Below are 14931 nucleotides of genomic sequence, written 5' to 3' on the forward strand. Positions count from 1 at the left end.
TTGAAGCCACCCAATGCGCAGCGTTAGTTTTGGCAGCTGAGAAACTGACCCCTCCTGGTTTTTTGTGTGTTTTGCTAAGGGGGTGGTGCATGTCAAGGAATAAGTGCAAGGCACCAGCACCCCGGGTTCAAATCTGCACGTGGCAGGCAGCTGAGCACGGCTCTGGTGCGGACGCCCCCGGGGCACGGGCTCCCCGCTACCTGACGTAGGACACGTAGGACATCCACTGCAGGTAGGCCGGGATGGTGTCGAAGCTGACGAAGAATCCTGAGAAGAGGAGGACGGGGATGGCCGTCACAGGGCCCACGAAGGTCGCCACCTGGGGGACACAGGGGGCTTATTTTGAGGGAAGAGGTGGGAAGTTGTGCTCCCCTGTGTTCTCAGGGGGCCCCTGGGGGCCATTTTCCACAATCCTCTCCCACTCACAATCAGCTGGAGAGGCTGAGTCCTCAAGAGGACCAGGGTTTTACGGAGGGGTTGACACGACGGCCGGGAAGGCTGCTGGGGAGAGCTCGCTTTCACCTTTAGAAGAGCAGGTGGCCCCGCCTCTGGCCCAGTCAGGCCTGTGCTTTGATGCCTGCATGGGCCCCCTGCCCCGGGAGAGGGGCTTGAAAAGTATGGAAACTGGCTGCAGGGCTTTCTCTGGGAATCATTATTGAGTGTGCTTAATTAGGCAGAGGATACAACCACCTTCCCAAGAAGCTGACAGTTCAGTGCACCCTCGTATTTGAAGGGGTCCCTCCCTCTGGGGGCCCAGGCAGCTGGCTTTCCTGCTGTGACACCACAGCCCCTACAGAACCTCCGCTACTGCTCAGGCCGAGCAGTGCAGAACCCCCGGACAAGAGAACCCCCGGGCGGAAAACCCACAGGCAGGGGACCACAGGCAACTGTGTGTGTGTGTAGTATTTGTGTGTGTGGGAGTGTGAGGGAGTGTAGTGGTATGTGCAGTGGGTGTGGTTTGTGTTTGTGTGGGGGGGTTGTGTGGTTTCTCTTGTGTGTAGTGTGTGGTTCATATGTGTGTGTGGTATGGGTTTGTGTGAGTGGTATGTGTAGTGTGTCTATTACATGTGAGTGGTGTGTGGCATGTATGTGTGAGTGGTGTGTGTGTGGTGTGTGTGTATGTGTGAATGTGGTGTGTGTGTATATGTGTGAGTGGTGTGTGTGTATGTGTGAGTGGTATGTGTGTCGTGTGTGTATGTGTGAGTGGTATGTGTGTCATGTGTCTGTGTGTGTATGTGTGTGGTGTGCGTGTATGTGCGTGTGGTGTGTGTATGTGTGAGTGTGGTGTGTGTGGTGTGTGTGTATATGTGTGAGTGGTATGTGTGTCGTGTGTCTGTGTGTGTGTATGTGTGTGGTGTGTGTGTATGTGTGAGTGTGGTGTGTGTGGTGTGTGTGTATATGTGTGAGTGGTGTGTGTGTGTGAGTGGTATGTGTGTCGTGTGTCTGTGTGTGTGTATGTGTGTGGTGTGCGTGTATGTGTGAGTGGTGGGTGTGTATGTGAGTGTGGTGTGTGTGTATGTGTGAGTGGTATGTGTGTGGTGCATGTGTATGTATGAGTGTGGTGTGAGTGGTGTGTGTGTGTGTATGTGTGTGGTGTGCGTGTATGTGTGTGTGGTGTGTGTGTATACGTGTGAGTGGTATGTGTGTCATGTGTCTGTGTGTGTGTATGTGTGTGGTGTGTGTGTATGTGTGAGTGTGGTGTGTGTGGTGTGTGTGTATATGTGTGAGTGGTGTGTGTGTGAGTGGTATGTGTGTCGTGTGTCTGTGTGTGTGTATGTGTGTGGTGTGCGTGTATGTGTGAGTGGTGGGTGTGTATGTGAGTGTGGTGTGTGTGTATGTGTGAGTGGTATGTGTGTGGTGCATGTGTATGTATGAGTGTGGTGTGAGTGGTGTGTGTGTGTGTATGTGTGAGTGGTGCGTACGTGTGTAGGATGTGCAGACGTGTAACCAGGAGCATCCTGGACTGTGCTAGAACATACGTGGAGCCCCAGGTGAGGGCCGACCCCTCTCCCAGGGCAGGTGGGGCAGGTGCAGGTGTTGTAGCACCTGAGTTGGGAGTTGAGCCTTCCAGGAGGGTGCTGGCTCTCCAGGTGGCCCCAGAACATGCCAGACCCAGGGGCCACGGAAACAAAGACGGAGGGTGTGAGCTGCCCGCTCTCAGCCAGGAACCGCAGGGTTCTGAGTGTGACCCATGGTGGAGGGCAGTGCCGCGTGGGGCACGCAGCCTCCAGGGTCAGGGAGTGATGTATCCGGCACCCTGTGCCCGCACGGGTGGGGCTGTGTCCCGTGTCCGAGGGGCATCCCAGCGGTGGCTGTGGAGGAGGGGCTGGAGCAGCCGACAGGAAACACCAGCACCAATTGGGGCAGCGAACCCTAGTGAAATGCTGTGTGCACCTGTGCCAGGCCTGGAAACCGAGTCAGGGAAACCGGCAACCCCAACCACCAGGTAAGTGTGAGGTCAGATGCAGGGGAGGGGGTGGAGAGCTGGGAGGGAGAACCTGACTCCTGGAGCAGCTACCCGGAGAGCACATGGGACCAGGTTAGGGGATCCCCACCTCCACCTGAGGCTCTGCCAGCACAGGGAGCACGAGGAGAGATGTCTGCTTCCTCTTTGATAGTCCATGGGCGGCTTTCACCACGGTATCTGGCTCATGACAAATATTTACAGGGCCCTCGGCTGTGGGAGGCCACTCCAAGACCCTGCGAGGGCAGTGGCTCCAGGAGGGACGGGGGAGTTATGCAAGCAGGAGGGACATGCCGTTTCCTGGGCACTTGCTGTGGGCCAGCGTGGGTCCGAGTGCCTCACCTCGGTCCATCTTTTTATTCTGCCATCTAGGAGCCAGGGAAGGAGGCCCTGGAGGCTAAGTGGCTCACCCGAGGAGGACAATGGTGATGGAAACGGAGAAGATATCGCATCCAGCCTGGGAGTGGCAGGGGGGCTAAGGCCTGGCCAAGTCACCGAAGGGCTTCTTGGTTTGTTTTTTTAAGGAGAGGACCCCCCCAGAGTATGAAGGAGCTTGTAGGTTTGGGCCACTGTGGCTGGAGGTGGAAACAGGAGACTTGGAGGTGAGGGGAGAAGGGCTTGTGCAGCCCGGGAGGGTGCGTGGAGGGCCTCAGGATGCGGTGGGAGCACAGGAGTTCGGTACGAGGGTCTCGGTGGTAGCTGAGTGAATTGCACTGAAGCCACGAAATGTCGGTGGTTTGCAATGTGGCCTCTTAGTCAGTGGCGTGGCCCTGCCTGGATCACATCCCCTGCCTGGCCTCAGTGTCCCCACCTGTAAAATGGGATGCCCAGCCCCTAAAGCATGGGCTCTTGGTGGGACAAAGTGAGCTCATGTGCAGAAAGCACTGAGGACGGCACCCTAGCATGGAGGGCATCTACAGTCGCACTGTCTGTCATAAATGTGCAACCCTGACCCTCCATGACAGAGGCATCTGTCCCTGTGAACAGCCCCACAGAGCCCACCCGGGAAGGTCGGGGAGGAGGAGATGGCCGTGTCTCGGGGAAGAGGCCGTGGCACCAGCCTGGGGAAGGCCACCCAGCCCGCAGCGTCTCCTTGACCAGTACCTGCAGGGAGGTGGAGGCAGCGCCAATGAGCAGCCCCAGCGACTGGGCCACGAGCGACGTCATGGTTCCCAGGGCGGCGAACAGCACGAAGCGCACGGCGTCGGAGGGCTGCGATGTCATCCAGTACACGATGCTGCAGTAGGCCACGGGGAACATGACCTGGGGACACAGAGGCCCGTCACGCCCGGGCTCAGCCCGGCTCCCAGCAGGCGGGAGGCTGCGGCCTGGACGAGGTCCAGAGCTTCCGGGCAGCGCGTGCTTCCCGCAGAGCCCCAGTCGGGATGCCTCGTCAGGAGACGCCCACCCGCGAGAAAGCCGGTGACCCCCAGCCTCATTCTCTGCAGCCCCCGCTAATGGAGAGCAGACTTTCCCACCCCTCCCCACAGGGTATATACGGAGAGTGCTTGCCCCCTCTTCCGGTGACACCCCCTTTGTTAACGCACCTGAAAGGGGACGTCAGCCATGGTCTTGGCTAGGTAGTAAGCCTTCAGGCTGTACCAGTAATTCAGGTGCTCTCGAAGGAAGACTCCCATCTCCAGAGGAACTGGGAAAATGAGAAAGGGAGTGAGCTGACCCTCCGGTGGGCCAAACATCTGCACAGGGCAGTTGGGCTTGGGCCAAGCTGTTCTAGCCTGTTCCGGCACCACCGCGGGCCTTTCCGAGCTGGGGTGGGGGTGGGGAGATAGGAGATGTTTCCTAGTCCGGAAAAGTTGCTGGCCCTTTTTATAACCTGAAGAGTGATTATTGAGTGGAACATCGGATTGAGAACATCAACTTCAAGAAGCATTCTTTAGTCATGAATGCAAGTGTTCACTGCCGACTTGGCTCTTGCTGGATTTGACCCTCCTGATGGTCTGTGATGACGTGGGTGACACCCCGTGGCCAAGGTCTCATCAGATGGCCTCAGGAATTCAGGGCAATTTAGGGAGGCGATGTCCTCGGGAGGAGGTGTGTGTGCTGAGCTCCCTTCAAGCAATAGCTTTCTACACTGTCATCCCATAGGGACCAAGGGAAGCCTACTATGAGAGCAAACTAGACTTCCAGGGAAATCCATCCAGAAGAGGGTTATCTGCTCAGAAAGTTGGACACACTAGGGCCATCTTAATAACTGTCTTCAAGAAGCTTTAAGAGGTAGAATCTGAGAGCTCCTAATTAGGCCACCCTTCTGAAATATCTCCCCCATCAGCCTCTCCACCATGTTTAAAAGCCTTCCCTGGGCCATTCATTCTTTTGGCTTAAACTTCTCAATTTTGTGTCTAGCAGCAAGATACAATGATGCCTGCACCTGTCAACACAGATGGTATTCAGAAAACAAGATACTGGGTTTCCAGAAAATTTATCTACAGGACAAGCCAGGACCTCAGTCCTGCATTCTTGGGTGGGAAACCCAGGCAGCAAGGAAGGTGTGTGGGGTGGTCACTCACATGTGAGGACGGTGGGCATGAGGGCCGCGAACATGAGGAAGAGCATGGAGAAGAAGAGGAAGCCTGAGTTGCTCAAGACTTTCTTGGCTTCATTCCCAATCCCCAGGTAGAGCAGGCCAATGAGGAGGCCGATTCCAATGTGTGACGTGATCCGCAGGTGTGTCAGGACCTGAGGCAAACACAGTTCTTAGGGCGAGCGGAAGTTCTGGGGTTGGGCAGGCCACAGAGACCCACAAGGCCTGGGCCCCTAGCAGCTCTGATGCCTCAGCCTGCCCCTTCTCCTCCAGGAAACAAGCCCCGAACACTGGGCCGATTCACATATACACAAACGTGCACACACATATATGCACACAGTCATGTGCATACACCTGCACACACATACATGCACACACTCAGCCATGTGCATACCTGTGCACACAAGCACACATGCACACACATATACGCACGCTCAGTCATGTGCATGCACATGCACACACATGCATGCACACATATTTCCATAGCCATGTGCATAAATGTGCACACATGCAGACATATGTAACACACACATGCAAAAGTCACGTGCATGCACATGCACACACATATGCACAATCATGTGCATATAGGTGCACGCATGCACACACACATACACACAGCCCTGTCATGTGCATACACATGCACTCACATGCACACATATGTAGGTGGCATTTTGTTGCTGTTAAAATAGAAGTAACCACTGTCCTTTGTCAAATCCCTTTTGAAAGTGACAAACAAGAGTAGACTACCTTCGGAGAAGAGGAAAAGCAGAGGGGGACAAAGAATGGATATATCCAAGGGACACACTTAAAGAACTCTCTAGTCTTTCAAAATAGGTCCCAGAGGCCCCATGGAGCACTCAACCCCTCCTAGGCTGCCAGTTGCCCTGTTAAATGGTGGCTATTATGACTCCCAGTTATTCGCTGCCTCCTTCCCTGTAATCGAGTACACAGCCCCACCCCATGCCTTGTGACTCGCAGTGCCTTCTTGCCGGGGGATATGTTCCCCTATTCCCCTGTAGCAGGATTGGCCAAATGACCTGTGTGGGCCAGTGGAATGTGAGGCCAAGAGACAACGAGCCACTGCCAAGCAGAAGCCTTGATTTCTCTCTTGCACCTTCCCTTTGCCACAAGAAAAGCGTGATGCAATAGGAGCTGTTCCTTCCTTCTGAGTCCCAGAATGAGAAGACTTGAGCCACAACCAGCCCACAGCCACCAACATGCAATGCAAGCAAGATGTAAATATCTGTGGTTCTAGACACTGGCATTTGGGGATTGTATGTTACCGCAGCATAACAGTGTGAAAGCTGACTAATACAAGGGAAGGAAAAACAATCTGAAAGTTCAGTCAGGATGAGTGAATCAGAAAATGGCCCAACAGCTTCTTTTTCCACAAGAGTATATTTTAAAAACAACCTTACCGAATCCCTCATGATGCTGACGAAAGTCCTTTTGAAGAGGATGCAGAACTGGGTGAGGCAGCTGGCGGAGAAGCTGTGGCAGCCTTCCATGGACGTGGAATCCTGAGGACATATCCAAGAAGCGAGAAGGGGTGAACCTGCCAGCCGAGGATCCAGGACTGTTTTGCTAAGAGAGTTTTCATGCAGCAGGGTGCAAAGCACAGCATGCAGCTCTTCCCCGGGAGGCTTGGGGATTGGCATTACCTTTCTCACCCCCTTTAATCGTTTTGCCTGCTTTACCTCTTCAGAGGGCCGGTGCCAAAGAAAAGGGTTCACCTCGGCATCACCCCCAAGCTCCCTCTTGTAGTCCGAGTCACACATGCCCTCCCGAACGGCTCTCACCAGGCGACCGTTCTGGTCTCCGTATTCACCGGACGCGACTTCCATGACTGCACAGAACAGAGAAGGTGGGGTCAGTCCCGGGGACCCAGGGAAGATGCCCCTAAGTGACTAGTGTGCACCGGGTCACTTTTATCTTGCAACCACAAAGTCATTATTCTAGGGGAAAAGACACAGGTGGGAACATTATCAAATGATTATTTAGATGCTGCATGATGAGGTTGATATGATGCCAAGATCCCTTATTAACTGATATTTAGGCTCCAAAACCCACAGCAAGGCTAATATATTAGGAAACAGGAAATGCAGGTGTGCATTTTGATGTTGGAGAGTCTGAGAAGTGAGTCTATGCATCTACGAATTCATTCATCCTCCAATAGTTATTGAATACCTATGCCAGGCAAGCATCATCCATGGTGCTGGGGAGATGGTAGAAGAGGGTTCCTGCTTGAAGAGCTCGCCATCAGGGGTGTGTGAGTGATGTGAGTGGGGGCAGTTCTACAGGGCCATACAGAAGGGAGCGTCAGGGGCCGGGAGGTGGGCTTGGCCCCCTGGGGGACTCTGAGTTCAGGAGAACCTCCAATGACTGTCATCGTTCACTCCCACCATCCCTCCTTGACCCTGGTCATCGCCCACCCCTCCACCTCCAGAATCACTGCTTCAGCATGTCCCTCTGCCCACCAGTCCCCCTCTTGCCACTTGGCTTGTTCAACTCCTCCCGCAACTATGGCTCTCCAGCCTTCCACTGCCCCTCCTGACCCCTGACCTTCCACTTTCTCCTCATCTGTCTGTCCCCTCCTCCTCCATGCCCCTCCTTGTCCTGGGTCCCACTCTTGCTGATACCCACAGCTCCTTTGTCTCCTGTCTTTCCAGCACACCTCTCTGGCAACACCAGCTACCTGCATCCCCCCAGTCAGTGCCAGGGCAGCCAAGGCCACCCCAGGACACACCCCACTGCAAGTGTTATCACGTTCCTCCCTGTCCGTCCATCCCACTGAGACTCCCACCTCCTCGCAGGCTTTGGTCCCCCTTCCTCTGCCCAGGAGCACTGCATCACGGGCTGTTACAGGTTGAATTGTGTCCCCCCAAAAGAGACCTCAAAGTCATAACCCCCAGTTCCTCAAAATGTGGCCTTATTTGGAAATAGGGTCACTGCACATGTGATTAATTAAGTTGAGACGAGGCTGCACAGGAGGAGGGCAGGCCCTGAGACCTTAGCAGAGCGGAGAAGAGGTGCACTGGGAGGAGGCCAGGGCAAGTCGGGGCCGAGACTACAGTGCTGTGTCCACAAGCCAAGGAGCACCAAGGATGGCCACCACCGAAGCCACTGGAAGCCACCACAGAAGCCACCGGAAGGAGGGAAGGCTCCACCCTGCAGGTCTCTGAGGGGCGCGGCCCTGCCCCCCCAGCTGGTGGACCCCTGGCCTCCAGAGCTGAGAGGCAATCACCTCTGTGGTTTTAGCTTCCCTCCAGCGTGTGGCATGTTTTTACTGCAGCCACAGGACGCTAACATCATCGGCTGCCCCTTATCTCCCTTCTGGAGCAATAGGCAACCGTAAGCTTGGCTTCCTCCCATCGGCTGTTAAGGAAGCTCAAGACCCCCCTTTAAAGAAAGCTCTCACTCACTGTCACCTCCTTCCACCTCCCTGCCCTCTCTCTCCTGTCCACAGCCTGGTTCCTGGAGAGAAGCAATTCCCGGCACAGTGTCCCGTGCAGAAAGTAAGGAGTCCTGGGGGTGGCCTGGCCAGATGTTCTCTAAGAAAACAACTGAGCAAGAACAGCCGATGGCAAAGAGACCAAGGGGAGGGAGACGTAGTGACAAAGGCCTGGCCCCAACCCCAAGCGTGTGGCCGAGGGCGGGACAGGACAGAGGGGGCGGGGGACACAGCGACCCGGGGGTCTGGGCGAAGGCAAGAGGGAGGCCAGGGTCTCCCACCCGGAGAACTGGGTAAAGGAGGGCGCTTTTCACGGTGCTGGAGCGGAAGGAGAAGTGGCAGATGCGACGGGCGGAAGAGAGCGGGTTTGGTTTGGAGGTGCTGGGTTTGAAAAGGCAGCAGAGTTTGTCGAAAGATGTGTGGGGTGGCGTGAAGCATGGAGGTGCATGCTGAGGACGGATTTGGTGGTCGCTGGCGTGAACGCTGCGGGGGGCGTGGACCAAGAAGGGAAGAAGGCAGAGAAGGAAACTTGGGCAACGGTGACACGATGGCCGTCGGGAGCTTTCGAACTCACAAGTGCTGAGCAAATGACAGTGAGTGGGAGCGGGTGAGCCAGCCAACCTCGGGAGTCCCATCTCAAGACGGGAACCCGTGAACCTGGCGCCTGGCGTTCAAAGATCACCTTTTCTTGGTCAAACGTTCAGTTGACGTTTAAATCAGCATTTTGACATCTGTGTGATGGAGCTGCCTAAAGCAAATTATTATAATCTTTTATTTTCTTTTTAGAAATAACTTCCATTAAAGTGGGATCCTAATACGGAACAGTGCTGGGACGCGGTGCTCCTACCACACAGTCGTTTGTTACAGCTTCCTGGTAATTGCACCGAGAGGAAAGGAAACTTCTTTTCCCCTGTGCTTGAAAGTTCCACCACAGGAGGGCACTTGGGCCATTCGGAGAAGGATCTGGGACTTGAGTGGAAAGCCCCCCACTCTTTCCTCCCTGCCAACCAAGGCTCCACTTACCAAAGTCTGCCGGGTTGTGGTAGGTTGGGCAGTTCAGACCCAAATCCCTCAAATAAGGGACCAGATTTGAGACCTTCCCCCGGTACACGCACTGCCCTTGACTTAGGACATAAAGCTGGGAAAAAACAAACAAGGAGAGGGAAGACATCAACCCCCTTGTGAGGAAGCGACGGGGGCCCCCATGAACTCCCTCTGTCTCCCCCTCTTAGAGCTTTAAAGGATCCCCAAGGACGCAGATAGGGTCACAGAGAAGTCTGAGGATAGGGCTTAGAAAATATTTTGGAGCTATTCACATTTCATCTCCTGGGGCTTTTGTGCTCCTAATAAAACTAAAACCTAAGATGTATAAAATGGATGGTACTGAACAAGTATCCTAACTTAACATTGGATTCTGCAGAACAGCTACCCCCCCCCCCCATTTTAACAGGGGAGGGAATCGGACCTCGGCAAGGTCAGGGGCTCACCCAGGACCCCATGGCTGCCCCCGAGGCAGAGAGGGGGCACGTCCCTGCTCTCCTTCTCCCCCAGCCACCTCAGCGGCTTATGTTCCCAAGTCTCATACAACATAACACTCAGGCCACGCAGAAGCGAAAGTGCCGGGTGACCGACCCGAGGCAGAGCGGCCCCGGGATTTGGTCTCATCCAGGCCTCTGGCGGCCGAGCGGGACGCCCAGGGTGGACGCTGGGTCTGCGCACCTGGTCGAAGAGCTCGAACAGCTTGGCACTGGGCTGGTGGATGGTGCAGATGATGGAGCGCCCACCCTGCGCCAGCCCCTTCATCAGCGACACCACCTGGAAGCAGGAGGAGCTGTCCAGGCCGCTGCAAGTCAAGGGGCACCGTGAGACCCCGGAGGGCAGCGGGGGCCAAGCCCACGGCCCCGGGTTCCGGGGGCCCCCATTCCACGGTGAACACGAGGGCACCGAGGGTGCAGCAGGGGGTCCCCCAGACCCACCCCACCCACACCCGCACCCATCTATCCACGTGCCGCCCAAAAGTGGCTACTTAAGGACTCATGGCAGTTGCTTTTTCTAAAATATCTGTTTTCAATCAACCAGTGGACAAACAGGGGCTCCAGGGTGCCCTGGCTGAAGGGACTGGGCTGGTTGAGCCCCTCCCCACAGAAGGCTGCAGACACCCTCGCAAAATTTAGGGGGAGAGTTTGTTTGGAAAATATTTTTAAAAACTAAAAAGTTTTTAAAAATAGGAAAAAAATAATTACGTGGTATTTGGAGAGATGGATGAGCAGGTAGCACTTAGACAGGATGGGGACCGGCTGGAGTCATTTCCAGTGCACACCTGGCCAGACCCCACCTCCTACAACCTGTCCGTGCTCTGAGAGTGGACACGCTGTCATCAGCAAGGAGGCCAGGCAGAACGCTCCCCACAGCTCCAGAGCTGGGTCTAGAGCAGCCTTTTGGCATCAAGCAAGAAAGGGGAATGAAAGGAGCCGGGCCAGCTCAGCATGGAGAGCCCGGGTTGGCAAAGTGAGGCATGGATTCTCCCCGGGCTTCTCTGAGCTTTAACATGCTAACAAGGGTGGCCGTGGCCGAGGATATCAGTGCCCAGCATGTTCCCGAACGTGTCAGACCCCTGGGCCCCTTTCTCCAGGGCATCTCAGGGCACCGGCCGTCAGAGCTGCCTGCCATGGGGAGCACATCATTGTGGAAGGGACAAGTCCCCCAACCACATCCAGGTCTCTGCCTGCAAGTCTGAGAAGACAGGTGTCTCTCAAGTAATAGAGGGAGGGATCTAAGTCAGCCTTCTGCCCTGTGCACCCAGAACAGGAGAAGACGACGGGGAGATGCAGAGCTCACGCCTCCCCCTCCCGAGGCTGCGCTGCCGAGCACGATGACAGGGTGCCTGCAAGACCCACCAAGCTGGGGGTCCCACCCCACCCCCGCCGCTATCAGCCTGGACGCCCTCGCTGCCTCTCGCCTACCTGGTCGGCTCGTCGAAGAACATGACGGGCGGGTTGTTCACCAGCTCCAGGGCGATGGCCAGGCGCTTCCGCTGGCCGCCCGAGAGGCTTCCTGTCCTCGTGTTGGCACACTGCAGCAGACCCAGCGCCGTCAGGATCTCCCGGACCTGCGAGGGACAGCGGGACAACACAGTCGCCGTCAGGGCCCACCTGCTGCAGCCCACCAACAAAGGCCCATGGGGGCGAGGCCTGCAGCCCTCCCCAGCTGGACACACAGCTCATCCTGTCCATGGGGGGAGGAACCAGGGCTAACCCATCACCAAGTGGGTGGACTCCACGTCCACCCCGGAGGCCACGGGGTCGACCGGGGAGGCTGCACTGCAGAGCGGCCACAGAGGGGGTGCCGGGACAGACCTGCGAGCTCAGAGCCCCTGTTCTGGCAAATCCTCCACTTCCAAGCCTGGGACCATACCTGGTTCCGGGTGCTCAAGAATATTTGTTGCATGGGTGGATTAATGGATAAACAAATAGACGGATGATCAGGAGAAAACGAGAGCACCAGAGAGTCGCAGCCATGATGATGGGACATAATGAAAGCAAAGGGCCGGCACGCTGCTTAGCAAGGAGTGAGCGTCACACCCATGGCCGTGCCGGTGACGCTAGCACGGCCACGGCGAAGTCTCTACAGGAGTAGACACATGAAAACGCAGGTCGGGCCTCTGGAAGGAGGGATGGAGCCGCTGTCACGCGGGAAACAGGAAGACGGGTCTGGGATGGCCGTGCACCAAGATCTCCACCGTTCCCTGGGCACCGGGCCCTCACTGTCTGCTCCAGATTATTGATCCAGCCTTGGCTCAGGGAAGAGAAAAGTCAGCAGACTTCGGCGCAAGCGGAGGGTTTGAGCCTGCCCCAGCCCTCCTCGGGGGCGGCTCCTCGGGAAGGCAAGACCGTCAGATGCATCCTGCCTCCGTGCCAAGGTCTCCTCCCAGCGGCAGCCACCTCGGAGCTCCAGCCAGGATCTGACGGCCGCGGCCCCGTCCCTGGCAGGGCAGCCCTGTGGCGTCTGGCCCCTGGTGGACGTAGCGGGCAGCCCCCAGGCCAGCGGCTTCTCTGGGGAGATGAGCTCATCCGAAAGGAGGAATGACTCACAAGGAAGAAAATTTCCACTCCAGGCTCTTGAATTATTTACACTCAGCTAGTACAAAACATGGCTTTGGTAACAGAAAGAGAGGGCACGGCTGCTCGGCAGGCTGGGCAGATGGGACAGGCTGTTAGGTTAGTCCCCACTGCTGCCCCTCGCTGATTCTCTTAACCCAACCCACCACCTCCTTCTAGAACATGTGGCCTCGAGGGCCACCGACCCAGACAGACTTCAGTGAGTTCTCCTGGAAAAAGCTCTATCTGGGTGGGGTGGGGTGGGGACGGCTCTCTCTAGCACACTCTCTCCCCTGCACAGATATTGCTGCCCATTTCTCCCAGCACAAGGCCTGCTGTGGTCTTTGGGAACCAGCTGACTTCATGGGACAACTGAGGCACACAGGCTGGTGCAGGCTCACTTTCACGGCGTTCCACAACCACGGCGCACCCCGTTTCCCCATCCACCATCCTTCAGCCCCCGTCATCAGACAAGGTTCGAGACTACCCGTCGATGCTTTCTTCTCAGGCTGCTTGCTCCTTACGACCAAGTGTCCTCGCCCCCAACTCCCCCCAGCATCATGGTGGAGGCTGGAAAAGGAGGCCAGATGGTGCCATTTCCTTCTGCCTGCTTATGTGTTCACCCCTGGGCCCCTCCCATCGTCTCCAGCATTCTCTCCGAAGGGAGGCCGCACAGGTTGGCCTGGCTTTAAAATTACTCAGGAAGGCCAAACAACGCACTTATTTATTTATACATATTTCGCTACACAAGAAACTCCATGGCTGTTGCAACAGGAGCCTGCCTCGGCCTCCCCGTGGGCTCACTCCCCAGGGACGGAGCCGGCCCGCCTGGGCGCCTGTGGCCAGCCCATGAAGACCTCACTTCTAAGGACGCTGCCTTCCTGCAGGGCCCCCAAGGGCTGAGGCTACTTGTCTGGGAAGCCGGGAAGATTGTGGACAGCACATTCCACCAACTGCTAGAACATTCCATTCCCTTGTGCTTTCACAGCTTTAACAACGTGGGTCCTATGTGTACATAGGGGGCCGGAGGGAAGTGAGTCAGGATGTGAAGTCAGGGGCTGTTTTATCTTTGAATCAGCCATCCTCACGACTTCCTGGAGAGAGGAGAGAACCTGCACCGTTGCTGGGAAGCAAAGGGTCGGTGAGTTGGCTCTGGGGTGGCATCAGCCTGTCCACATTGGGGTTTCCAGTGAGAGATGTGCAGGACCACAGAGCAGATCGGGGATGGCTGGTGGCATCGTTGGCCAGCAGTAGACGGCGGCAAAGAGAGGTGTAAGTGTCTCAGGCTCTCAGAAGATTTAACCACAGAGCAGCAGTGAGGACCGTGCCCAAGGGATGCTTTCCTCCTAGAAACCCAGCTGAGAACAGCACAGGCTTTCTTCCCATGCGTTCCTCAGGCCCCCTGGAGCTCTTCCCAGGAGATGGCCTTGCTCCCCACCAAGGATGTCACCTTCCGCATCTCCTGTCAGCTTCCTAGGGCTGCCACAACAAAGCACCACAAACTAGGTGGCTTAACGCAACAGAGACTCATCACCTCCGAGTCCTGGAGACCGGGGCTCCAGAATCCTTGGCAGGGCCGTGCTTCCCCTGAAGCTCACAGAGTTCTGACAGCTGCTGACAGTCTTCAGCACTCTTTGGCTTGCGGCGTAACTCAACCTCTGCTGCCGTCCCACGGCCGTCTACTTTAGGTCGAAATTTCCTCTTCTTACAAGGATAACAGTCATATTAGACCGGGACCCACTTCAATGCAGTTTGGCCTCATCTTAACTCATCACATTTGCAAACAGGGTCACATTCACGGGAATGGGGTTAGGGCCTGCCCATGTCCTTTGGGGGGACACGATTCCATCTGCAGCCTTCCCTCCTGCTTGAGCAGGCAGCTGCTTTCCTTGCTCCCGTGGCCCACACCCAAGACCCCCCCACCTTACCCAGATGAGGGACTGGAGGCTGGACGCTGCAGATGCAGACAAAGCTGTGCAGGAGCCAAAGAGCCCAGCTTGCTGTGTCCCTCGGCACGGTCAGTCTCCTGGGAAGGGCCCCCTTGTCCACCCAGCCCTTTAACAAAAGCCACTTTTCCAGGTTTCCATTTGAAAAGGCCGATTGATTGAGGGTGATGCTTTGGTGAGATCACACCTCAGCCTCCTTATGGATCACATTTGTTCAAACAAGCTCAAAGACTTGAAAGACATCATCTAATTCAGCCTCACCCTGCCCCGAAAGGCAGGTGTGGTCTCATCTTACACCCCCACATTAGAGACAGAGTGCAGGTGGCAGCTGCCTGGGGTTAGAGGGCGGGCTCCGGAGGCCAGGGTCCAAGCGGCTGTCGACTCCAGGATCAGAGACCCTCTCTGTTTAGCAAGACCCTCCAGCCTCCCTG

At 56.2% G+C, this 14931-nt stretch overlaps 1 protein-coding gene across 3 annotated transcripts in view; it reads right to left on the reverse strand.

Annotated features, from left to right (window-relative positions):
* ABCG1 (ATP binding cassette subfamily G member 1) overlaps positions 1–14931 on the reverse strand; it is an 89260-nt gene that overhangs the window by 9533 nt on the left and 64796 nt on the right. For 2 of the 3 annotated variants that reach the window (XM_037831395.1, XM_037831377.1), the window contains exons 6-14: positions 11421–11566; positions 10177–10300; positions 9481–9595; positions 6668–6852; positions 6425–6526; positions 4993–5161; positions 4012–4112; positions 3569–3727; positions 201–319 (exon numbers count right to left, since the gene is read on the reverse strand). In XM_037831395.1, coding sequence (XP_037687323.1) covers positions 201–319; positions 3569–3727; positions 4012–4112; positions 4993–5161; positions 6425–6526; positions 6668–6852; positions 9481–9595; positions 10177–10300; positions 11421–11566 — 1220 coding nt within the window. The remainder of the gene's footprint in view (positions 1–200; positions 320–3568; positions 3728–4011; positions 4113–4992; positions 5162–6424; positions 6527–6667; positions 6853–9480; positions 9596–10176; positions 10301–11420; positions 11567–14931) is intronic. The other variant, XM_037831385.1, reaches the window with a different exon arrangement.

The sequence above is a fragment of the Choloepus didactylus genome, chromosome 1, assembly GCF_015220235.1.
Source record: "Choloepus didactylus isolate mChoDid1 chromosome 1, mChoDid1.pri, whole genome shotgun sequence".
Taxonomy (NCBI): domain Eukaryota; kingdom Metazoa; phylum Chordata; class Mammalia; order Pilosa; family Megalonychidae; genus Choloepus; species Choloepus didactylus.